Consider the following 26,460-nt stretch of genomic DNA (forward strand, 5'->3'; position numbering starts at 1 on the left):
AGTTTCTCTTTGAGATTTTAAGAAAACCTAGTAAAAGCCTAACTTTAATTTTTCCCCTCTTGACAATCAGAAAACTGCTAGGTTAATAAAAGGTCCCAGGGGTTGGGGCTGGGGCTCAGCGGTAGCGCGCTTGCCTGGCATGTGTGAAGCACTGGGTTCAATTCTCAGATACACACACACACACACACACACACACACACACACTCACACAAAGATCTATCAACAACTAAAAAAAAAAAATGGTCCCAGAGATTAAATGAAATGTTTTCCCCCCTCCCTTCACAATAGGTCTCCCTTTTGCTGTGCTGTGTGATAAGGTTAATATAGCAACTGCCATAAGGAACATTAATACAGGAAGATAAGCAAAGTTGCACGTTTAAAACATTTGCAGGGTATCATTTGCCTTCTTCTGCTGATAAAGAAGACTTTGGTAACAAATGCAGAGCACAAGCACTGAATATTTAACTTACTAGAAAGAAAATCCAATTGACCTTTCATAGTATGTTGCTATTCATAAATACTTCTCAAAATTTTGTACTGAGTATCCTAGAAATATGTTTTTAATTTGCTTATTACCTTTAAAATTTTTCAGTCCCGACCCTCTATCTGTTTTTGGTTGTCTTGATTCCAGCCAAATTCCAAAACAAATAATTTTTTTTAGTTAGTGATAATGGGATTTAATATATCAATGAAATACTTGGTACAGAGGTTTGATTTTGATTATCTTGTTAACGAGTGATTTCTTCAGTTTTTGTTCCATTTAAATGAATGTATAAAGATAAACACTAGAAATGTGCATCAATATATTAATGTTATCCTTCACATTGAGGGCAAAATGAGAGCTAGAAGTTGTTATTGGTATTATTATTTCAGTGGATGGCAATGAAGATAAACAACTGATATCAGCCAGGCTGGAAGAACTAGTATAAACCATGACAAGGGCGATTAATAGTGTTTATAAACATACTCAAAGTTTGTGTACATGATCTCAGCTCTCACCTAGGGATTTCTTTGTATTTTTTTAAATGGGTGATTTGTAAGTTGACAATTGCAAGGTTGTCAACTCCTGTGCTGCTTGTGCTGTTTATTCATCAGAGGTATGGAATAGACATGTTGAAGTGCGATTTATCAGAGGGTGTGGGTCTGGAAAGAGATTTACCAGAGAAGAGTATGGATCTGGAAGCAGGTCTGGTGAATTGATTCTGGCTTTTTTTTTTTACTTAAAGGCAGGTCCCAAATTCTTTGGACCTCAGTGTCCTCATCAGTACAATAAGACTAAATCAGAATATCCTAAAGGTGTTCCCTAGAACACTAGTTCTGAGGGATGCAACTGTTAAAAAGAAAGGGGGTAGGAAAACAGGATGAGGTTTTCATAGTCAATTGCATTTCAGACATTGGGGTAAGCAAAGTTTAACATTGATTTTCTGCACGACATCTCAGTGTCTTTGATATGTTACCATTCCCTGTGACTCTGTGTGTGTGACTGTATGCAGTTTCTCTAAACTGATTTGAAGAGGAGAATCTAAACTTCTGTGATCTTTTTAAAACTATACTACTTTGGATTTCTTCTTAGAATGATTAAGAGACACTTGCATTCACCATGGGTGTTTTTGAGGCCAGGGTGCGAGATATAAGTGGATATCACTAAGTGAGAAAGATTACTCTTTAGAGACCAGGTTGTCTAGAGAGGCAGATGCTACGTATGGTGCTATGTTTAAATGTCAGTTTCACTGCTTACAAAATGAGTGACCTGGGGCAAGTCACTTTTCAGAGTTTGCTTCTTTATAATCTGAGATAATACTGCAGCATGGCAGTAGGTATGAGGTGCAAGTGAAATCACTGCATATTCTGTCTGCTTGGGAAGGTCTCTTTCTGCCCCTCCCAAAGCCCTCTTGCTTGGCCAGTTCCTACTAGTTATCCAGGACTCTGATTAAATATTCCCTGTGCTCTGACACTTGCTCTGCCCATACCCAGCCAGATTTCCTCTGTATTTTGGTGGCCTGATATGCTTCCTAAACTCTACATGCCTCTCTGACAGCATCCAGAGCCCATCACCTGTCTGTGCCTTTCTTCAGCAATAGTCCCTGGAGGGTGAGGACTTCATTTCATTTTGGACCCCCTTTCCCTTCCCCAGCACCAGCCCACAGTTGACTACAAGAGCACATTCTAGAGTTTATGATGAGTTACTATCAAATGGTACATAAGAGGCCCTCAGACCCTTCTTAAAGCCCCTTTCCTGTGGCAGAAGAGCTTAGAGCAGAGTAGTAGGTGATTAAGACATGTCTGTGTTCTTGGATTTGGGAAACATCAGATTTCCCAAGGGTAAACAAAAACCCTCTGTGTACTTCTTTCCAAGTAATAGTGTCTTGGTTCTCATTTCTCCTTGGCAGGCCACTGAAATGGTGATGTCACTACCCATTCATGAGGTCTATATGACGTTCAAAAAAAGCTTTCCTTGGGACTGTTTTTCTCCTTGACCAAGAGATCATTCAGTGAAATATTTTGGTTAAATATTTCTTTTGATTGATTTGTTTCTCATTAGACACTGCACCTAGCATAGTGTATGTATGGTGGAGTGGGCACTCAATAAATGGCCAGTGAGCAAATTGAAGTATCTGAGAGGCTGTCACCCTAGCAATATGGATAGGTTAGTGCTTTCTCCAAATGTCTGCTGCTGTGTTATAGAACCCCATATAAGGCTAGAGCCAGTCTGACTTTTAAAAAGTCATTGAAGGGGCTGGGGTTGTGGCTCAGTGGTAGAGCACTCGCCTGGCATGTGTGAGGCACTGGGTTCAATCCTCAGCACCATATAAAAATAAATAAATAAAGGTATTGTGTTCATCTATAACTAAAACATATTTTTAAAAGACGTCATTGAAAAACTAATTTAAAGCTTTGCTAAGATCTCCTAAAAAACACCAAGAAGTTGAATTTTAACCCTGTTAAACTTCTTTAAAAAAAAGCCTCTGTCTTGGGCTGGGGATGTGGCTCAAGCGGTAGTGCGCTCACCTGGCATGCGTGTGGCCCGGGTTCGATCCTCAGCACCACATACAAACAAAGATATTGTGTCCGCCAAAAACTAAAAAATAAATATTAAAAAAATTCTCTCTCTCTCCCTCTCTCTCTCTTAAAAAAAAAAAAAAAAAGCCTCTGTCCAGCCAGGCATGATGGCTCATGCCTGTAATCCCAATGGCTCTGGGGGCTGAGGCAGGAGGATGGTGAGTTCAAAGCCAGCTTCAGCTACTTAGTGAGGCACTAACCAACTTAGTGAGACTATGTCTCTAAATTAACAACAACAACAAAATATATAAAAAAGGGCTGGGAATGTGACTCAGTGGTTAAGCCCCACTGGGTTCAATCCCTGATATCAAAACAAAATAAACAAAAAACACAAAGCCTCTGTCTTCCCTCTCTCTCTCTTCCTTCCTTCCTTCTTCATGTCCCTTTCCTTCTTCAGCTTCTTTTCAAACTCTTGACAACTTTCCAGACTTCCAGACCCAGCCCAGCCCACACTGGCTCTGTTCTCCCCCCTTTCACCACCCCTCCAGCTTCCCCATCTTCTCCCAGCAGCTCTCAGGGTACATGTGACATGGTAGTTTCCCATCTGCTGGGTTTCTCCTCACCCTAATCCCACAGCACAGTCTAGGAATTGGTCTGGAAGAGAGAGAAGTTCTCCTGGAGTGGAGGCTGGGACAGATGGTAGAGCCTGCTGGGCTGGAGGGTGCGAGCAGCCGTTACCAGTTGTCTGTCGTGGTAGTGAACAGAGTGAAGGCCATGTAGATAGCTTCCTGAAACTCATAATTCTGTTTAGGTTCAATAAGTAATGGACACTGTCTTGAATCCAATTTTTGTTTTCCTCTTTGTAGGTCTACCTATCACGTTCATCTCCTGACCTGAAGGAGACCTCCCCTAAAAGCCACGGTGTGAGAAGCAATCTTATTTCTAAGGAACAATAGACAAATGTTAACCACTTCTTTGAGAAAATCATTTTTATGTCCACATGCCCTATGTTCTATGTTCAGCCCAGCCTATAGGCAAGTCCCTTAGTCCTTAGGGTAAATGTGTAAGGGGGCTTGGAGTGAGGTTACCAGGGCAGGAGGACACCTGAAAACACTGTTGAACCGTTCCAGTGTTGGAAAGAGAAAGACAAAAACAGGTCTACAGGTCAGAGTCAACCTACAAGGTAGTTTATAAATTGTAAGGAGCATCTGCTATAGACATGCTGGGACATGCTGGGACTCACTAACTTGCTGGACATAAGGAACAGCAGCCATTGAACTGCTTAGTCATGTCTGCTTGTAATTGATAAAGAGCTGTAAGGGGCACTAGCCATAGGCATCCTTAGCAATGACTGGTTACAATTGATGGGGAACACAGCTCCATGGACGTGCACAAAGAACACGCCCAGCTGCAGTTACATCACCTCACCGGACATAACCAATGGACATTGATTTTCACTGGGTGAAACCAATCACCAACGTACAACAGAATATTGATGAGACTGGCCTCCTTGCTGTCCATCCCTGGACTGACCTCACCATTCCCTGATGTCCAGCCATCAGCTGGAGAGAACCACCAGACAATGTCTGTTCTTTGGCTAAGAGAAATGGTGTGGCATTGGAGGTATTTGGGAGCTCGTGGTTGCCCTAGGATTGTGTGATTTGCTTATAGTGTTTAGTTAGTGGGCATCCAATGATAGTTGGGGTGTTCCTACACACCCAACACTTTTTACATTGATTGTTTGTATTTGATGATTGGTGTGATCGAATATACGCTTGCAGTTAAAGACAGTCTGCCAGCACCACTCACCACACAATATTACTTACAATATTACAATTTACAATATTACTGTACTTTATATATATTTTTTTAAATTAAAATTTCTTTAACCTTTCATTCTCTATTTGAAATGTGCTTAACATTATTATTTCATCCTCAGTTTTGCTTCTGTAATTTTTGGTACTTTTCTGAGTCAAAAGCTTGTTTATAACTATATTAAATAATTGACTTCCAAACTCAAATGTGACATTCGTGGAAAGGCTTTGTCAGTGATCTGTATTTTGAGCAATTTAATTTAAGGTTATTTTTAGTGGACGTAGGTATTGTAGAGCTTGTGGTTGAGCTTGACCTCCAGAGCAAGAACAATAACCAAAAAATGTAACCATAGTAAAACTTATTGACTTCTAGCATTGTGTTGACCTGTAACAGAGCCAGAAAAAAGGAGAGTGTTGGTTAAGGCAGGAGAGATTGTACTGTCTGTTAAAAGAGATTGTTTTGAAATAGAATGGAAATAAAAAAGAGGTAGTGTTATCTGGAGAACACAGAAACTGTAACAAAGAACCCCCAGGTTGTAATGGCTCAAATGGGAGGAAAAAAAATCCATTTCTCTCAGATAATTCTCCAAAGCAGGTGGGCAATCTTGGTTTCAGGAAGACATTCAGGGACCCAGGTTGGTGGAAAGGCTGTGCCACCCACAAGGTGTGCTTTCTGAGATTGGTCCAATCAGTCCCCTCTACAGCCAGAAAGAAGGAAAAGGAAGAGCATGGCTGGGGGAGACCCCTTTTAATTTGTTTTCCAATAGGAATTTTTGAAACACACACAAAAAATATCATATATCTCCATATCCATATGCACCCTTCGCTCAGCTTCAACAGTTATCTTTATATGGCCAAAAGGTGTCATCTGTTTCCTCCAAAGATGCCCTCCCCCTTTGCTGTACTATTTAAAGTCAAACCCAGACATCTTTAAGATTATCTGAAAGTTGTCCACATCACTATATGACTCAGTCACAGACCACATTTAGCCACAAACAAAACTGGGCAGTTGTGCCTCTCTTGAAAGTACAGAATTGGAGGTGGGGAGGAGACTTGAAAAAGATTATAGAGATTGAAATTAAATTATTCAAGAAAAGACCAAAGACATTTCTACACTGTAGTAAAATCCAAATGATGATGATCACATACTGAGACCTCCTGAGAAGCTACTGTGAGTCTTATGCTTTTGTATTTTCAGCAAATGCAACATTTACTGAATAGAAACAGAATGGCAAAATGAAGTGGCTTAGAAAAACACCACAGAATCTTGCTCTTTTTCTCAGCTGTGTATAACTAGTTGAGATAAGGATTTTAGAGACCAGAAAGTCAATATGTGTGTAAATGATGAAGATGGTTTATTTGCTTCTGCTGCTGGACTCTTAGGTCTTTTCAGGTGTTACAAAATATGTGTGTTTGTGATTTTATGTATTTTTGTGTAATAAAAAGAGAGAACAAGACACCACAGAATTTAAATTAACTAGAGAACCAGTTTAGACTAGTTTAATGAATTGATTCATGTTAACAAACATTTATTAAGCATGTATATTCAGAAAATTGATCTGAGTCCTCCAGGGGCTATGATGATAAGCATAACAGCCCTTGTTTTCAGGGGATCTCAATCTGAGGGTAGATATACAGGAAAATATCTAACCATGATTCAAGACAGAATGTACTAGGTGCCGTAGTTGAGGGCAGTGGGTATCCTTTGTTTTGCTCACCCCCTGCTCTCTTCTTGCACATCTCTAGGTGTTTCTCAGGGGCCATCCCTTCAGCCCTTGTGCCTGTGGTTTGAATGAAGCTGATTCAACCTCCATCATCAAAGGGGGCTGCAATCCAAGCCTGGCCAACCAGAGCAATGGTATTTTCCTAGCTTTACATGATTGGTTCAAAAATGGGCATGTGACCCCATCAAAACCAATGATTTTCTTTTTATCACTGTTAAGAAAAGAAACTGTCTTTTATCCTCTGGGTTGGTGGGATAAGATGCAAACTTGGAACTGTGGGAAGCTATCTTGCTACCGTCTTGAGCACTGGTGAGAGTGGGCCAGGATGACACTGTTTAAACCTGCTGGGTACTTCTCTTGTCAAGAACTGCAGTAAGCACATTATTCACTGTTTATTGATTCACCCACTTGCTCAATTTGTCTGTGTTGTTGCATTTAATCTCTATAACATTAATCTGAGGTGGGTAGCATTATCCCCATTATATTAGACAGACCTATTGCTCATGAATGGAAGACTTGGGATATAATTCAGCTGTTTGTCAATCCTTGATCACCCCTTCTGTGGTTTCCCTAGATACAGCTTCTTAAAGAGAAAACAGCTCTTACAAGACCCGTGTGTTCTCTTAGCACCTAGAATAGTGCCATCACTTGGAAGGTACTCCTTAAATCTTTATTGACTGTGTGCATGTTTGTGGGGCAATGCATCATGGTACTGTTAACCAGAGTGGGGAGCACAGGAAGAAGTGTAGCAGGAACAAGAGCATGAATTCAGGTGTGGCAGTGATGATTTTGAAATGCGGCTACAGGAAGAAATGACATGCCCAGAGATGAAAATGGGGGGAGGAGGATAAATTGGCCATCTTTATACAAATATTATCTCAGTGAAGGCTTCCTTGGCCCTACATTGAAGTCTCCTTCTCAACTACTCTGCCCTTACCCTCTCCATCCCTTTCCCTACTTTATATTCTCTTTAACAATTATCACATACACCTAAATGGATATCTATTTGTTTCTATTTCCTCTGCACTCCCATGATAATGGAAGTTGCAGTTGTCTAGGGGGATAGGCTGTTGTTCATTGTATCATCCCATATACTTGGAATAGTGCCTGGTACCTGGGAGGTACTCAAAAATATTTACTGAATCAATAATGGAAGTGGGTGAGATTGCTCACTGATGGTAGATCTAGAAGAGGGTGGACAGACAGAAAATCCAAGAGTTAGAAAGCAAACCAATGAAGGACAACTCTGAAGAATACAGAAGGCAGAAGGTCTCAAGGAGGCAGCCATGGGCAATAGGGTCCAATGTTGTAGAGAGGTCACATTGGCCCAGACCACCCGATATAGAATGAATTCTCTTTGGTAGCATCGTACAGTATATGGTATGTGTTCTAGTCTGTTTCTGCTACTGTAATAGAATACCATTGACTGGGTAAATTATAAACAATAAAGGCTTATTTTATTCACATTACTGGAGGTTGGAAAGTTCAAGATTAAGGGGCTACTTCTGGTGAGGGCCTTCTTGCCAAGTCAAAACATGGCAGAAGGGCAAATGAGCACATGCAATACAGAAAAATTGGACAAAATTCATCTTTTTATTAGGAATCTGTTTCTAACTAACCTGCTCCCACAGATTAGCTAACTTATTCCCATGATAGCAGCCTTAATCCATTGATGAGGCTAGAGCTCTTATCACCTAATTACCTCTTAAAAGTCCACCTCTCAGTACCTTTAGAATGGCAATTAAGTTCCAAGATCAATTTTGGAGGAGACTCTCAAAATATAGCAGTGTGACAGTGCTTGGGATTCAGTCAGTCCAGTCCTGTTACTTATTAGTTATATGAATTTGAATAGATCACTGAACTTCTGAGTCTCAGTTCCTTATCAGTAAAATGGGTATAACTGACCATACCTTCAAACATAATTTTGAGGATGAATTGAATTACTGCATGGGAAAGACATATCTCTGTGTGAACCATTACTATTATTATTGATTTTCAACGATTAGAATAAATGTATAGACTAAAGGAAGTCATGCAGATGTCTATAACCTTATTATTTGTGAATAATTGATTTTAAGACAAAATATATGATGATTCTTGCCATCATTTTCAGTCATCATGCAAATTTATTTGAACGTGAGCACTTGTATTTATGAATTTGAGTTTGAGGCATTTTCTTTATCATGCCGGTTTCTGGTTTTAAATATGCCTTCTTGCTTAGGCTGTTTATGCAAATGCAAAACCTCAAAGACAAGAAGCAACATTTCAGTTCGCTGTTAGTTGGGCTGGAGAGCTACCAGCAACCATTCCCTTCCCCCGCCCCCTGCATGGCATCTGGGGGGGGGGGGTTTCATCCTCTGCAGCCAGGAGGTTGCATTGTAGCCTCTCCTTCTAGAAAATCCCTGATTTTATTTATGCATTAGCCTTTGATGTTGTAGATTTTGAGTTTGATTTAGTCCTGGTGGCTGCAAGTTTAACATTTTCTGAATATTTTCCTCCAAGCCCACAACCATATTTGGCAGCAAAGAAGCTGGAAGGATGAATAGACTTCCATGTTGCTTGGTTATACGTAGGGAGAGGCTGGCAGAAATTTGCAAGCATTTGCATATATACAATTGTCTGTCTGATGTTTGCTTCCATGCTTGCTCTCCTCCTCTGCCCCCTGTTCTCTTTGTGCAGTGAATTACTAATACAAATACAGATAATGAAATTTCTGATCTCAGCCTGCAAAGCAGACATGCATTTTGGAAGGTATCTGGGGAAAATGGATAGGCTCTCCTGATCTTGTTGCTTTATCCAGACAGGGCAATGAAGAGGAGAAAGTAATTACAAAGACTTGTCTTTGAAGGTAGAATGAGTGGCACTGACAGGGTTTCTTTTCAGGGAATCTTGTAGAGATGGTATTTTCTTGTTAATACCGGTAGGTATTATTCCTGGAAATGGAGTTTATGTATTAAATGTGTGTTCAGCAGATGGGACACTGTCCACAGGAAGCAGAACGAGTCTGTCTTTTTGAGTTCAAGGCAGAGTAAGTATAAGGTAGTGGAATTTGCCCCCAGCCTGAGGCAGACCCCAGAGCAGCCATGATAGTTCAAATCCCAGAGAGAAGAATTTGCCATGAAAGCATTTTTTTTTTTTTTTTTTAGCAAATCACTGCTCCTACTTATTTAGGAATGACCAGTTTCTTAAGCAGAAGCATGACTTAGTTGGGCAACTGGAGGTGGTGACTCTGTGGCCCTAATTAGGTGGCAGTGATATCAGGGATGCTTAGCTTGCTTGACTACAGAGTGCATTCCTATTAACTATTAGAAAGTTCCCTGGAGAGAAGATCTCAAGGAGGACCTTAATTGGAAACTTTTTAGAGTAACAAACATTTTCTTTTACCTATATCTTTGTGATGGACTTAAAGTTAATACTCTGGCAAATAAGCAGCAAAAATTAAGCCCATGCTTCGTTAAGCAAATAAACAAAGAAATTTTAGTTGTTGATGCACCTTATAATTTATGGCACAACATCATCACCTCTGGTTTCTTAAAAGACACATTAATTTTTTCCTTTTAAAATAATCTTTGGTGTTACTTATTATCCACCTTTTATCATATATCACGTAGTAAATATCAATTCTGTTTGTCTGAATAGGTTTCTACACAACCCAAGTTTGTGCTGACAGCTTGTAGGAAAAGAACAAATATTTGATTTTTATTTCATGTAAATATTGCATGCTGTCAAACAAGATTGGCTTAAAGAGGCTAAGATTTTGTCTTTCATAGCTCACCAAGGGACAGCTAATCTATAGCAGAAATAATTTTAAATGTAGAACTGCTGTGTGGAAAACAGAGACCTCCCACTGGTTGAAATGACATTAGTGGAAAAAAATTTTAGCTGAAAAAGGTTATGAAATGTTTATTTTGATATACAGCTAAGATATGTTGGGAATAGAATAAAAACAGAGAGAAATGGCTTAAAAGACTGTGCTAACAGCTATTACTCTATTGGAAATTAGATTAGTGGTATTATAACACTTTAAATAGACATACATGAAATGATATAACTATACTAAGACAGGGTTAAATAAAATAGCATTATTCTGAATAAGGTCGAAATTCAGTTCTCAAAGTGACTGACATGAAGGAACTCATGGAGCCATTGTTGGGTTCTTTGCTGTCCTTCGATTCTCTGTTATCTGTCCTTTACAGCCCATAATGAGGCAGGTTGAGGTACACTGTTGCACTTTTGTGGCAGACAGTGAATGGAAGGAAATTTCTCTTAAAAGTGAAGACCATGTTGATCCCAAGGATGCTATTGCACCGACTCTACACTATGGAGGTTTAAGCTAGTTCGCGAAACTCATTTGCAGATGCAATGGATACCAAACTGAAATATGAAATATTCATTACATAGCCTACCGTTTCTGTTTGGATTCATGCTGTCTGCCATTTTAGGTGGGCTTGGGGACTGACGCTCCCCTTGGGTTCTCTTCCCGTTTCACGATGCCTACTGTGCAGCGCTACTGGATATGTCAGCTGCCTGGCCACCTCACTGGCGTGACTGTTGTTCCCATTTTCCTTTATACAATGAAGAATTAACTGTTCGGGTACTGTCATCTGCCTCATACAATGCACTTTATAACACAGAAGAAGAATTTTAATAAGACCTCCAAGGGGTCTGCTGCCATTTTTAGAGGAAAGATTTCCTACAAAGGAAGTGCATGGAAACTCCCAAGAGAAAGCTGTTGAAAACACCCCCACTGAGAGGAACCAGTGTCATCCCATGTTATTGTCTACCTGTCACCACAGCCCTCGCATGATTCTGACAGGCTGCTCTTTCCTCTTGTAGCCAGTGCTGCTTAATGTCATTTTCTTGGTTGAACATCTTTATTTCTGACTTGTTACAAACCATTAACTAGTTTCCAGGTTTCAATGTCCTGGCTACTTTTGACTAGTAAGTCATTTGGCATAACAAGGTTTCCCTTTATCATCCTGCTAAAGAAAATCTCTACAAGAAATGATCAATGTTCCAATTTCTCTGAGTCCTGGCAGATAGGAAGTGCCTGTCATCAGATGCAAGGCATCTTTTCTAAAAGCATATTCTAGTTCATATAATAGAACTTGACAGACACTCTAGGTAACCATTGCACTGTTGGTGGAAGGCTTCAAACAAATTTAGGGGAAAAGCAGAGAATTTTACAAATACACTTGCTTGTGATGATCTCAAATAAACCCAACAACACTGTTTTTAATTAGATGTCCTAGATGAACTGTTTCCAAACATACAATTCTTTGAATATATTTTGAAAAGCATTCAATGGTTGAACAGTTGTCAATCTCTATCAACACACATTTTAAAGCATTGGTTATATGTAGCATTGCTGAAATGAAGATTGGCTGCTTTGGACACTGATGTTTAAAATAATATATACAGACATGTAGCTTGATGACATGTTGCTACAGCATTAAAAATGTAGGCTTTATTTTGCTTTTATGTAAAGCTACTCACACATGAAATTCATGTAACTAAAATTTTCATCTTTTCCCAAATGACTCCATATTATTAAAGTTTTAAAAGTATACTCCCTCAAAAGTGTACTTAAAATGTTATGAGCTTATCTATTAATGAAGCATAATGCTATTTAAATCCTAAAAGGAGTATTTATATATTCTTGCCTAATTAATAGTCTATGGAGATTTTCAGTTATTGATTTAGCAATTCTACTTCTGGGAATCTATCTCAGCCAAGTAAGTGGGCCAGTAAGTTTGTAAGCATGGATTTCCAGTGAAGGTGGCACCATTTTTTGTTTTTCAATCGTGAGAGACCTTAGCAATGCATTAGTAGGGGCACTGGAAATGAGCCTCCACATATCCATAAAATGGAACACTCTTTTGTTATTCAAAAAAATGAGCTCCAGATGGATGTGGGAGGTTCTGTGGAGTGGAAGAAGCAAGTCTGTCAAGTGCAATGCTACTCCTGAGGGTAGAGGAGACGACCTCCCCTATATTGGCAGGAGCATGGAAAACAGTCTGGAAGGAGACATACCAGACAGGCTCTGGCTGTGAAGCGTGGGGAAAATAGGAGAAAGCGCTGGTTTTTGCTTTTCATACCTCCATGTTATTTGAACTTAGATTCTCTAGTGTTTATAGACACTATAAGTTAACACCCTGATTATATAATTTTAAAAGGAAATCTCATGTCATGGAAAGGATCAGATGAAAAGAGATAAATGTACTTGAAATTTCTAACAAAGTAGCAGGGCTTCCTTCCAATCAGTTAACTCTGGCACTTGGAGAATTTTGTCTTGATGCATTTTAACAAACAGAATCTCAAAACATGGGTTCACATGTTGTCAGCCCCGAATGGATGTCACTCTAGACAGCGGCAGTGGTCCTAAGTCTGTTGGTTTCCCGGTGCTGTATTTCAAATCAGCTCATAAATTATTAATAGTACATGTGTAGGTCAGAGACACACTAACCCTGACAATCATTCTATAATATTTTCTCTTTAGCATTAGAAGAGAAGAGAAGGGAGTAATCAATATGCAGCATCAGAGGTACATCTCATATAGATATGGTATGTGCACTTAGGAAAAAAAGAGTCAGATCTTTACAAAAACCTGTCAGACTGGCATTAATCTTGTATTATGAATAATGTGGCTATCTATGAATCTTTAATATTTTTTAAATGATGAAATTGTATTGGTATGCTCTACCAAAGCAAATTTGATAAAATGTGAGAATAGTTTGATCAATGAAGATGTTGATATACATGAATAAAAAAATTTAAACCTCACTCATTAAAATGGAAGAAGCAACAGCTATACTTTGACCCCAGAGTAAATTTTCAGCTCAGATAAATTGAGTTCTACCATTATCCATAATGTCTGGAAAGTATTCTTTAAACAAGTTATAAAATAATTGTTTGGTTAAAACCATCATCTCACCAGACAAGACACCTTTGGTAATAATACTACTAACAACCACTATGGTGCTAGTTTCTAGCTCATAATAAAAATTGTATTTGGAAATTCCTAACAAACACACAGATTAATGTTTCATATATAGGATACAACAGTGCTCATGAAAGATTGCAATACCAATGGTTTGTTAGAAATGCTGTTATATTCATTTTTTTCCCCATGAAGGAATCCTGGGATAATTTGTTCCAGGTTTAATTTTCAATGAAAGTAAAAGTAGATCAAGAACTTTGTTTATGAAATTTGCCTAATGAAGAAATTTTAATCAGTGCTTGTTGAACTGAAGATAAAAATATAGTTTGTTTCTACAGATTTGAGGAGAATTAACATGCATCTGATTGTTAATATTTGATTCTTGTTTAATTATTTATGATATCAAGGAATGAATCTGTCAAGTAAATAATGAAATGCGTACATGCGGCATATGTAATTAGGTTAGGTGCATAAATCCAAAGTGTTCACTTTATAGTTGTCAGTGCAAAATTTATTAATAATGAGAAATGTTAAGTGAAGAAAATTCTATACACAGTCTACTTCGTTAGTGTGGATTATAGCAATTGTTGGGTAAAAAAGAAGAAAGGGAATAACGAGGAGGGGGAAAGGAAGAAGAGGAAGAAAAGTAGCAGCCAGGCACCATTTTTAGTTGTGTTTTCATGGTTTAAAAATGTTAGTGAATGGGAGCACATTTTATGTTTTCCTATTTAGAAATGTATGATTTGAACAAATGTGTTGTGGGTTTGAATGAATGTTGCAAATGGAACAAATCCATATTAAAAGAGAAGAGGCTCCAGGGTTTTGAAATCCAAACAATTAATCCAAGGGTGAAAATTCAACAACGTTTGAGAAGCAAAAACCTACTCTATGACTGAACTATAAGATTCCCATCTTGAGATTTGGCTTTAAACTCACAGTGAGGGTGACCATATGGCCAGCAGTGTGTCCTCAGCTGTGTTCTTTCTTCAAAGGCTGGCTGAATGGAGCGGGGACAGAAGCACCTTGTCAAGTATGGCCTTGAGCTCCAGCTTTGTATGGGATAGTGGGGCACATAATAAAATAAGATCTGGGGAGACCTCAGATCCCTGTGAGTGGTGGGGGAGGGGAGGAGTAGGTGGGACTTCTGGGGAGGATGGGCTGCAGGTTAGAGGACACACCTGTCGTCCTTGAGGAGTCAGTGCAAATTCTGACCCTATGGGGGAACCTGGCTGAGTGGGTGTCGCCAAGTCCTGTTAAAGAATCTGACTTGCTAACCTGGTTAGAGTTAGTTCTGTCCTTAAAGTTAATCATTAATAGCACTGTGTGGCATAAAGGGTGATCAACCAGGAAACAAGATAGTGAGATCCCACTAACATCACTAGCATGACAACTTCTGGAAAGTTCTCTAGACTCTAGGGTCTCAGTGTCTTCATCTGTCAGTTGAAGAGACTGTAATTCTGGCTTTAGCGCTCTATGATTCACAGAAATGGAGTTGGAATACATTAGATTGTGTGCAAGCAATTCCATGGGTGTCTTGATAAAAGTGGGGAGGGAGGTAGTATATGTGCCAGCACTCATCATCTGACAGCTGTTGTTACAGGGGCACTGATACATTTATTAGAATATGGAAGGTACCCTGGGCACAGTGGCTCAAGCCTGCAACCTCAGCGGCTCGGGAGGCTGAGGCAGGAGGATCACTTCAAAGACAGCCTCAGCAATTTAGTGAGGCCCTAAGAAACTTAGATCCTGTCTCTAAATAAAATATAAAAAAGGGCTAGGGATGTGACTCAGTGGTTAAGTACCCTTGGGTTCAATCTTGAGTGCCAGCAAATGGATTAATCCACTGATGAGGTCAGAGCCCTAATCACTGCCAGACAAACAAAAAGTGGAAGATACCATTGCAAAAGGGAGTCCATGGGTATAGCCACCACTTAAAAATGTTCTTGCCTTATATATATAAAAAAAATTAAAAGAGAACTAGAAGTCCTATTCAGTGTAAGAAAGTGACATTACAAAGAATGTATGTCATCATTTTCCTATCTGCTTTGATGAAAAGAGGGGAATGGCTATTTAATAACTTCATCTTCAAATGCTTCTGTAATTTACAGGCTTTTGAAAAAGTGAATAATCTGTTATCAAATTATTTGCTAAGTCAAATGAATTGTTTGCTATTTTTATGACTTAATTTTCAGATGTCTACAAATGAAAGAATTAAGCCACTAAACTTTTGGATGATTTATATGCAGAAATAGAGGACTAAGAGACTGGCTAAAATTCAGCTTTTATTTTGGCCTTGCCTGTCCTATTTCCTTCTCTGTCATCCTGTTCTCCTCTCCTCAATACAATCCAGGAGTAAATCCTGATTGGTTTCCAATTAGATAATCCTATCTCCCTTGCCAGTAAAGTGTTTTGAGAGTACAATTCTGGCCAATTTGAGACACAAAAGAGGCTAAGGAGTTTCTGGCATAATTTTCTTCTTAAGAAATTTAAGATAAGAACAGTTCAATTTTGTTGTTTTTGTTTTTGGAGTAGGGGGACTGGACTTTGCCATGCTTTAAAGCAATGCCTGGAACTATGGCAGCTATTTTGAGACTTGAGGAGAACGGTCTAGGACAAGGTCAACAAGCTGAGGATGGCAGAACAGAAAGAGAAGAATGTGGGTTCTTGACAACATTAAATATTTTTGAGCTGCTTGATTAACCAACCTTGTATCTTCCACCTTGGGACTTCCTATATGAGATACTATATATTTCTTGCTCTTGATGCTAGTGGATACAAGTTTTTAATTACGTGAATCAAAGTTAATCTAATTAAAGTAAGAGATTTAAGAAGTTTTATCACATCTAAGAGAACAGCTCATTCTTAAATTGGAAGTGAGGTTAATACAATTCTACAGAAAACATTTATTGTCCATCTTACTTGCTTGCATTATTGTCCATTTTACTTGCTTGTTTAGAAATGTGCCTTACTTAAGTAATACTGGATATCAATAAATAAAACATATGGTAAATACTGCTAAGGACAAATACTAAATAACTCAATATTTAGTACAATTATATGTGAGAAATGGGAAAGGCTTCTTGGAAGAGGTGTTTTTTTAATCTGAACTTGAAAGGATCCATAGGTATTTGAATGGTTGGAGGCAGAGTTTGAAAACATTCCAGAGAATGTGGGCATCTAACACTGTAGTGTAGGCCATAGAGGGGAAATGCAAAAGTATGGTTTGGGGGTACTCGTTAGTGGGCAAACAAGGCTGGTCCTGGGGTTGGTGCAAATCGCGGAGGATCTTGCTAAGGAGTTTGGGTTATTTTTCCTCAGCAGTAGGAAACAGCTATTTGAGCCAGTTACCATTTATTGATTCCAGGTGAACTAATAGAACATGTAGTACCTACTTTATATATTTAAATGAAGAGTGTGCATGATTTTAATGAAACAATAAAAATTCTCCCATTCTAATTTGGATTTTTTTTTTTTTTTGTGGTCCTGGGGTTTGAAACCAGGGCCTTGTGCATGCTAGGCAAGCACTCAACCAACTGAGTTATATCCCCAGCCCTGGATTCTGTTTTAGAGCAGTTGCCAAGGGAAACTACTACATGATGGTTAAGTAGCCATTATTTCCCCAAAAGGTTTAAAACTAGATGTAAATTCCCTAGATAAAAGACTTATAGGCCAGTAAGCAAGATTTCAAAGACAGTCAAGCTCAGACACCTGGATGTGTGAGTGCAGGATGGCAAGATGTGGGGTCTGACACTTCTGGAGAAGATGACCTGCTTGTGTAGCAAAGAAATGTTGTCCTGAGGGAAAAAGGAGTGGGAAAAAATGCTGTGATAGTAAGCTTTTTTTTTTTTTTTTTTGTTACCGGGAATTGAACTCAGGGGCACTTAACCACTGAGCCATATCCCCAGCCCTTTTCTTTTATTTAGAGACAGGGATTCATTGAGTTGCTTAGGGCCTCGCTAAATTGCAGAGGCTGGCTTTAAACTCACAATCCTCCTGCCTCAGCCTTCCGAGCTGCTGGGATTACAGGTGTACACCACCATTTCCAGCTATTAGCTTTTTGTCACTGTGACCAAAACACCTGACAAGAACAACTTAGAGGAGGAAAGATTTATTTGGGCTCATGGTTTCAGAGGTTTCTCAGTCCATAGCTGGCCAGCTCCAAGGTGGGAACATCATGGTGAAAGGGCTGTGGGAGGAAAGTTGCTTAGCTTTCAGTTGCTTGGCAGTCAGAAAGGAAAGAAGGAGGGACAGAGAGGGGTGGGATGGAGACACACACACACACACACACACACACAGACACACACCAGGGAAATTCCTCCAGCCACACTCCACCTACCTGTAATTACCCCGACTCAGTATCCATTCAGTTCTCAATGGACAAATCCAGCAAATGGATTAATCCACTGTTGAGGTCAGAGCCCTAATCATTGCTCAAAAGCTCCACTTCTGAACCTTGTTGCATTGGGGATCATGCTTTCAACGCATAAACTTTTGGGGGAAATTCCAGATCCAAACCACAATAACATTTTAGAGCCTTAAACCTGAGTGAGGTGGAGGTGAATGCAGGAAGAGAAGCTGGAAGTACAGAATGTGATCTCATGTAAGCATCCAGGAGTAGACACTGATGAAGAGTCAAAACATAGAGAGGACTGAATTTTGCAATCTTCATTTGTTTACTTCTTTATATTTTCTCTTGTTCACAGAAGGAATGAACCTCAAGTATATTCCAGAATCAACACCAGGCTGCATGAATTTATGAATAGTAGAGATAGGATTAGAATATGATTTTTCTCACCTTCAGTGCACGTACCTTAGCAATTCTCCACAAAGGGTAGCTTTGTTGCCTGGCTCCTCTGTGGTTATCAGGTGGCCTTCACATCATCCAGCAGAAGTAATGGCATCGCTTCCACCTCTTTTATAGAACAAGAAAGCATTTCCCAGAACTCAGCAGCAGATAGCCCACAAGTGGTGTTGGCCTGGACTGGTCATGTGCTCTTTTTCAAACCAATCCCTGCACATGGGAATGGGTTGGTTGCAACAGATTTAGACCACTTAGGATTTATCCCTGGCCAAGGTGGGAGAAGGAGGAATGGCTGGGGGAGGGAGATACAGGACTTCAGTGTGAACTACAAGGGCCTAGAAAAGAAACATTGCTGAGTGGTTGAGAACTCAGACACGGTCCTGGCTGGGTTACCCTGGGCTCCTTGCAAGGCTTAGCTAAAGAGAGAGTTGCCAGGAGAGCAATAGGGTTTTGTGATAAAAGTAAGACAGGTGAAGCATTTGGCAGTGCTTTGTGCTGGGTGCATCCTCAAAAGATGTGCCCTATTATTTTTGTGCTGTTGCTGCTGCGGTTTCTATTTCTATTACTAAAAAATGACGTAGTTCCTGCCATCCAGAAGTTCACAAGGGGTCTATGGGTGATAACCGGAACTGTCACGAGGCAGAGGTGACTTCTTGCCAGGGAGTGAGTCGTTCCCTCTTTGTACCAAAGAAGAAAGGCTCTTGTGAAGACTGATTTGCTTCAGCCTAAGACTTGATTTAGTTTTGAGGAACCCAATCAGACTTGGGATTTGGCCGGAGGGTCCTGTACAGTGCCACAGCAGCCTCCTGGGGGCAGCAGGACGCGAAGACCTGGGGGAGCTGGGAGCAAGCAGCACGTTCCCTTTCTCTACTAGCTGAGTAGAGGAAAATGGGGCGCCAGGGATTCTTAGGTCCATCCAAATTGATCACCAAACTGGGACCGGGAATAGTGGGGTCGAACCTTTTCCATGAGGTTCAAGGTTACAAAATGGTACCCCATTGATTACCCTTATATTCTGACCTCTCTATAGCATTAATTGGATAACGGAGTCAAGAGGCTGGGCCTCTGCTTCACCCTGACGAGCAAACCCTAGTCCCTAAGCAGCGCTCGCCCACTCGCCCGCGCGTCCCCTTCTCCTCCCGGCCCCGGCGGTGCGGGCGGGCCCGCCGGGAGGAGGAGCCGCGGGCCGTTCATTATGTTGGACAGCGGCGTGTCTGCGCCTCGGGCTGCCGGGCTCCCGGGGCTTCCGCCCGCAGCCGGCGGCGGAACGGAGGCAGGCGGCTGAGACGGGTGAGCCATTTGCATTCCCCGGCAGTCATTTTTATATGCGGAGGTAATGAAGTTGTCAGCGGCACCCCGAGTGTGGCAGAGCCTGATATTCAAATCGACCTGCCCGTTTCGCCTGCCTCCCTCCCGCCCCCCGCCCCGGCGTCCCGCGAGTCCCGGGAGGAGCGGCGCCCGCCCTGCCCCGCCGTCGCCGCGCCCAGTGTCCCCGACAGCCTCAGCGCCGCGCCCGCGCCGGGCCTCCCGCCCCTGCACGCCTGCCTTGCCTCGGCGGCCTCTTTGTCTCAGTCTTCCTCGCCTGTCGCCCTCCCGCTTTGTGTCTCCGCAAGACTCAACCTCAGATACCAGCGACCCTCCTAGGTCTAGAAGAGTGCCAGTGACCTCTTGAGATGCACGGCCCGCTGGCCTGCCGGTGGCACCTTTAGGAGTAGCGAGGCCACCACCTTCACCCTCAATGCCATGCCCACCCTCTCTATCCCTTCTCCCAGCAGCCAGCCCCCCCCCTCTCCAGCTCCATCTCCAAGAAAGATGACCTAAGATAGGCATTATCACAGGGACCCTAACGTAGTTTTCTTTCCTATTTCTGAATGCATATTTGTGGGTCATTTTTAATTATTACAGAAACCAAAACATACCCATCTACTCAAGCTGCTAAGAAAAGGCTGTCACAGCGCTGGCGAGGAAATGAGGTGGAAAGATAGACACACACTTACTTGCCTTGAGATAGGTAGTTGAAGGGAGACAATGAAAATTAAGCTCCTGGGATTCATTTCCCCAGGCCGCTACAGCTGGGCTGCCCACCCGCACAGTCCTGGCCACAAGGGACTTGAAATGTGGCTGGTCTAAATGGAGATGTTTCTACATCGGGAAAACCCTGCATTGTAAAGAAGACTCAGTGTTGAGAAAAGGAGCGTAAACCGTCCCATTAAACATTTTAAAATGTTGATTGGACATTGAAATAATAATATCTTCGATACCTACCGTGAAATCAAACAGTTATAATCAAAGTTCCTTTTTTATGGTTAAAAAATGTGCCTATGGAGGCAGGAGTTGTGGCTCAGTGGTAGAGCACCATGTGGTTCGATTCTCAACAATGCATACAAATAAATGAATAAAATATAGGTCCGTCAACATCTAAAAATTTTTTTTAAAAAATGTGCCTGTGAAGGACATTTTAAATTACATATGCAATTCACATTCTATTTCTGTTGGACAGTGCTGGTCTGGAGGCTGAAAACCCAGGGAACTTTCTAGCTCTACCCCTGACCTCTCACCTTCCTCTGTAGATGGTTTGGAATAGGGAGAGAACATCTATCCCTTGGCTCTTAAGCATCAAATGCTTGGACAAATAATTAGCAAGTAATTGGCTTTTTATGGATAACCCTGACAACACTGAGCAGAGGAAGTGGCTTAAAATGCAAGACTATCTGTTCCTTTTCCCTTTTTCACTGTGAAGAAACTCACACTCCCCCACAGCCATGCCACAATTCCATAGGCCAATCGTCCATGTATGAAGTTGGGCCTCTAGGAGTGTTTTGTGCCTTTTAGGAATTATTTGTTGCACACTAAACTTGCTGACATGCCATTTAGAAGAGTGAATACTGTGTATGCACTGTAACAACTATTTCATAAGTATTTTTGGTGTACATTGTTCCTCAGCTAGCACAGGCTGCAGAGTAAGGGCTCCCGGAGTATGCATTGACACGATGCGCTGCAAATGATCCAGGCATGGGGGAGTCCCTGAGTGTGCATTGATTCCACACACGACCATGGCTCCTACAGGGCTTTTATGGTAGAGCTCGCCAATGATCCATGCATTAAAGACTCCCCAAATACACATTGACACGATAGACTGGAGTTGTTTGGGTCTATCGTGGCAATGATCCGGAGATAATGGCGGTATCTTGAGATTGGAGTGCTCATGGTCCTAATGGCAGAACCAGAACTGCCCCAGTTAAGTCCCACAGGGCGCATGAGTCTTTGACCTCCTGCATCATGACATTGTGGCATTGCTAATGTTTGTTGATGTTGTGATGGATGCAATTGAGTTATCATTTCCCCCCCCACTCACGTACTGTTTTATTACTCAATGCTGGGTTGGGGGTCTGTGTACTTGTGGTTTCATTTGGTTAATCATAAACTGAAGACCTGGGAAAGATCATATTTAAAGTGAAAAAGTGCTTTGGGGAGAATAAGCTAGGGGGATACATGATTTTGAGAAAGAACCAACATAAAATAAATGATCTCAAACCTGAAAAAGCCTATTGGCTAAACTAAGATAAGTAAAACAAGAAGAAGGTGGTAAGATAGAAGATACTTCTAAAACTCATAAAAGTAATATATTTAATGGTCAAATAATTCAAACACTGCAACAAATATATGAAACAAAAGAGAAAATTCGCCCTCTCTTCCTCTCTTCTATGCTACCACTGTTGCAACCACTATTAATGTTTTTTGTATTTTCTTCCAGTCATTTTTATGCATATGCAAATGTATATCTCTACTCTTTGTTTATACAAATGGGTTAATGTCAAACAGTATTCTTCGATGTCTTATTCTTTCAATTAATAATGTGTTGAACATCTCTTTTTCTCAGCACACTTAAATCTGTTGCATTCTTTCTAGTGGTTGCATGGAATTCCAAGGCATGGTTATAACAATTTTTAAATGCATGCAATTTCAACCATTACTACAATGAATATTCTCATACATTTGCATTTTTAAATTCACACAATTATGTCCATAAAATAAGTTTTTTTAGCAGTGGAAATGCTGGGACAGAGAGATGTACATTTACAATGTTGATAGTATTGCCAAGTTAATCATCTTATATTCCAACTAACAGTTGTGTGTCTATTTTTCTATTGTAGGCCAACATGTCATTTTATCACAGAGGATGCTTCTAATGTTCAAGAGTGGATTTCCCCACTAAGTTTTCTGCTCAGTTTTATGGTGAGAACCCAACACTGGAGTCTCAGATAAATTCAGTACAGAAGTTACACTACAAAGTAGGAAGTTCCGTTAGTCAAGATAAGAAATGGTTGAGCCACAAATCACACTGAAATTAGTTGAATATTGGTATAGCCTGATAACATGGGAGAATTGGAGTTATACCACATTATTTCATCTTTCAGCAAATATTCACTGAAAAGTTATATAAACTAGTAAGAGTTCTCTGTCTTCATATTATCAACAACCTTATGCTGCTCTTTGACTTCTAAGGAAATATTAAATTTCTCATTGGCCAGTCCTTGCTCCATAACAATGAAATATCAAATTTATCTCTGGGTGTGTGGCAGGGGTCGGGAACCACCTGTCAGGGACTGGCTAAGGGCTCCATCTCCAAGGAGTCCCCCTTGGAGGTCTTCACCATGGGTTCCACACAAGAGATGATCTCACAGGAAGCTATTTTGGAAATCCCTAATATCAATGTGTGGGACAGATGGCTGGGGCAGCCCTTCCAATTTCTTGCTTTCCTTTGTAAAATTCAAGACTCCAAATAGAGACCAATAGTGCTGGCAAGACATCCTCCTTTAGTAGTTCAATGATTTCACCAAATTCCCTCATCACGGGTGAATCGCTGGTCATAGAAGATCACAAAAGTACCCCATCTATGTGGCCACGAGCACCAGATGAAAGTAATGTTGCTTGTTTGTCCACAACTGGTAAGACATCACCCTGAATTTTTTCTTAACCATTTACCAAGATTATTGACATTATTGAGTAGTTGTAGAGTTGATATTTATTGAACTATGTTGTGGTTATGGAATTTGGCTCCTTCTTGAAGAAGTTTGGGAAAGAAGAAATTTCTCTTGCTCAGAATGAGTATTCTAAAATGTTTTGTGCCTGTGATCAAGTAAAGTAAGTGGACCATATCCAGGTGGTCAGTAAGGATTGACTAAGAGAATGAGTGAAGAAGGAAAGGGGACTTGATGTTAAGTAAATGGTGAAAACCTTGCAATTTTTTTTTTAGAAAAAATCTAGTATGCTAATACCTGTGCATCAAGAGAGAAATGTCTGTAAGCCTAAACATGTGGGTAATAGGACCTATTACTTTCCCTAAAAGTAAAAATGAGAGAGAGAGAGAGAGAGAGAGAGAGAGAGAGAGAGAGAGAGAGAGAGAGGAAACAATTAGAAAAAATGATAAATTTCTAAGTATTTTGTATTCCTTTAAAAATTCAATTATTGAAATATCTCATAAATTACATTTAAATCCAGGCATGTCATCAATTAACTTGAAATGTCAAGTTCTAACCTAACAAGATAGCTTTAAGTCACGTGTCCCTAATGAACTGTACTAGTGTCTCAATACTTAAAGCCTACGAAGTTCCCAGCATTGAGTTGGTACACTCAGAATGTGTAAAGGTCATTCCAAATTTATGAAAGAATCAGATTGTCAAGATGAATCAGGAAAATTCCAAGAAAGAATCAGTTTTATTTTTCCATCTTAGAAAACATGTGGTATCTTTGACAAATGAGAGTCACACTGAGTTCCTGTAAGAGTCACTTAACAAGAAAGATCCTGCCATTGTTCTTCATACCATGGAGCTGCAGAGAATTCAGTGTGATACCCTGGTATTGTTTTCCTGGCACAAAATGTAAGAGATTGTGAGGATAAAATCTAGACAATAAGTTTCCTTTGGCAACAACATTTTAGTATCTGACCTTAAGGGGCCACCAAAGCTGTAAATCAGAGAAATCAATTCTTCAATGTAGCTGTTTTAAGAAGCACTGGTATTTTGACAGCTCCTAGTAAATTCAGACTTTTTTTTTTTGTAGGTAAAATGTTCTATAACTTTATATGCTAGTATAAAGCAAGATTAGTAGACTTGATAATGTTAAATTTTAAAGGCAGATTTCTCTACCCCCAATCAATAAAATTTCTCTACCCCCATCCAATTTTGAGAATCCCTTCTCTTCTGGGGTTGTGATTGTGTGATCTGAAGTTATTTCTGGGTTCCTCTAAGTACTGTAAATAACTTGCTGGAAGAAGTAAGTATGTGTAGCAAATGTTGCTTTTTAAAAATAAAAAGAACTTTATTATTTTTCTTAGTAGAAAAATGTTCTCTGTTCACTGTAAAAATATCAAGCAATGTTAGAATATAGAGAAGTATTTTATATATTCTTTTAATATTAGTGATATTAATTCTTTAACATCATATTTGTTGCAAATATTTTTCCATATTATCATTTGCTTATTTTTTTTCTTGCTTACAGGGCTTTTACATTTTCTTAAAATAAAACTTATAAAGTTTTTCTGTTTTCATTTCTGGCCTTTGATTCATGATAAGAAAGGCTGCCAGTAATAAAAATCTTCATCTGTTTTCCCCTATTACTTTTACATTTAAATTGTTGATCCCTCTGGAATTTAACTCAATATAAAGAATGAGGCTGGGATCCAGCTCTCCATATTTTTTTTTTTCCAAATGGCTAGTTAGCTTTTTCAAGACCATTTCTTGAATAATTTATCTTATTTCCACTGATATAAAATGCTCCTTTGACTATGTACTAATATCCACACATATGCTTTCTGGGCCCTACCATGGTCATTTGATCAGTCTATATTTCAGCAGAAGCACCACAAATTTTAATATTTTATTTCTATTCATTTTAAGTATTTCCTGGCTATTCTTGAATGTTTATTCTTCCAGATGAACTTTAGAATCACATTTCAAAATTCCCAAAACTCCTGTTGGACTTCTTATTAAAGTTATATAATTTTTTTAAAAAATATTTTTTAGTTGTCAGTGGATTTTTATTTTATTTATTTATATTTGGTGCTAAGAATTGAACCCAGTGCCTCACACATGCTAGGTAAGTGCTTTACCGCTGAGTCACAACCCCAACCCCAAGAGTTGTATAACTTATACAACTTATATTTAAATAAATATGTAGATTAATTTGGGCAGAATTCATTTCTTTCTTTCTTTTTTATGGTACCAGGAATTGGGGATTGAACCCACACTTGCTAGGAAAGTGTTCTACCACTTAGCTGTATCTCCAGCCTTTTTGGGGGAGAATTAACTTCTTCACAATTTTGAATCTTATGTGCAAGTAAGATATGATTTCTTTGTTTGAACATTTATCCTGTGTGTGTGTGTGTGTGTGTGTGTGTGTAACAGATCTTTCCTGTTCTTCTCAAGTTTATTTATGGGAATTTCACAGAGTCTTGTTGATTTATAGTGCTTAGTTATGTGCTTAGACAAGTTACCTTCAGGTATCAAATGTGAGTTTGGAGTTGGATTGCTCTGGTGTTAGGGAGTTGATCTGCATAGAAGTCTGTTTTAGGGACAAACCCAAGTGGATCTTTGATATTATTTTCAAGTTGCCATAAGGCTTTGGATAGATTCTTCTCTCTAAGTTTCTTCCCCTGCCTCCCATCTGTGAAAGAGGAAATCTTACAAGAATTAGTAAGCATTGAATTACCTAATGTGGGGTTTACCACTTAGTGGGTTATCAGATATGGGAGCTGCAGGTCATATTAATGAGTTTGTCTCAAAATTCTTTAACAGTGTTGAAATTCTTTGAAACTTTCAAATAAGTATTCATTCCCAACAAATTTAAAAAAATCTCTTACTAAAGGCACTGTTCTGACAGTGCCCCACCTCCTAAATGATAGCATATATGATGTGAATAAGAGATCCCATCCAATGGCTGTCAGATTCTGAGCACCATCCTTGCTGTAGTCCCAGCTACATCTCAATGGGAGGCCGTTTCTTTCTTCTTACCCTGTTAATTAATGATCGACTGGGGAGTTGGAGGAGGGGTTTCAATGTGTTAATGGCTTAGAAAAATACATCTGAGGAACACAGACCATTTGGAGTACCCAGTTAAGAATGATTTGCCACATACGGGAAAGCTTAAAGAAGACGTTCACAAACATGGGCATTCAGCTCA

At 39.8% G+C, this 26,460-nt stretch overlaps 1 protein-coding gene across 3 annotated transcripts in view; it reads left to right on the forward strand.

Moving 5' to 3' along the window:
• Positions 1-26,460, forward strand: part of Snx10 (sorting nexin 10) — a 158,323-nt gene that overhangs the window by 67,989 nt on the left and 63,874 nt on the right. For 2 of the 3 annotated variants that reach the window (XM_071613858.1, XM_071613861.1), the window contains exon 7: positions 22,434-22,515. In XM_071613858.1, coding sequence (XP_071469959.1) covers positions 22,434-22,515 — 82 coding nt within the window. Of the gene's footprint in view, positions 1-3,866; positions 4,895-22,433; positions 22,516-26,460 lie in introns of those variants that run through there. The other variant, XM_027932646.2, reaches the window with a different exon arrangement.

The sequence above is a fragment of the Marmota flaviventris genome, chromosome 1, assembly GCF_047511675.1.
Source record: "Marmota flaviventris isolate mMarFla1 chromosome 1, mMarFla1.hap1, whole genome shotgun sequence".
Lineage (NCBI taxonomy): Eukaryota > Metazoa > Chordata > Mammalia > Rodentia > Sciuridae > Marmota > Marmota flaviventris.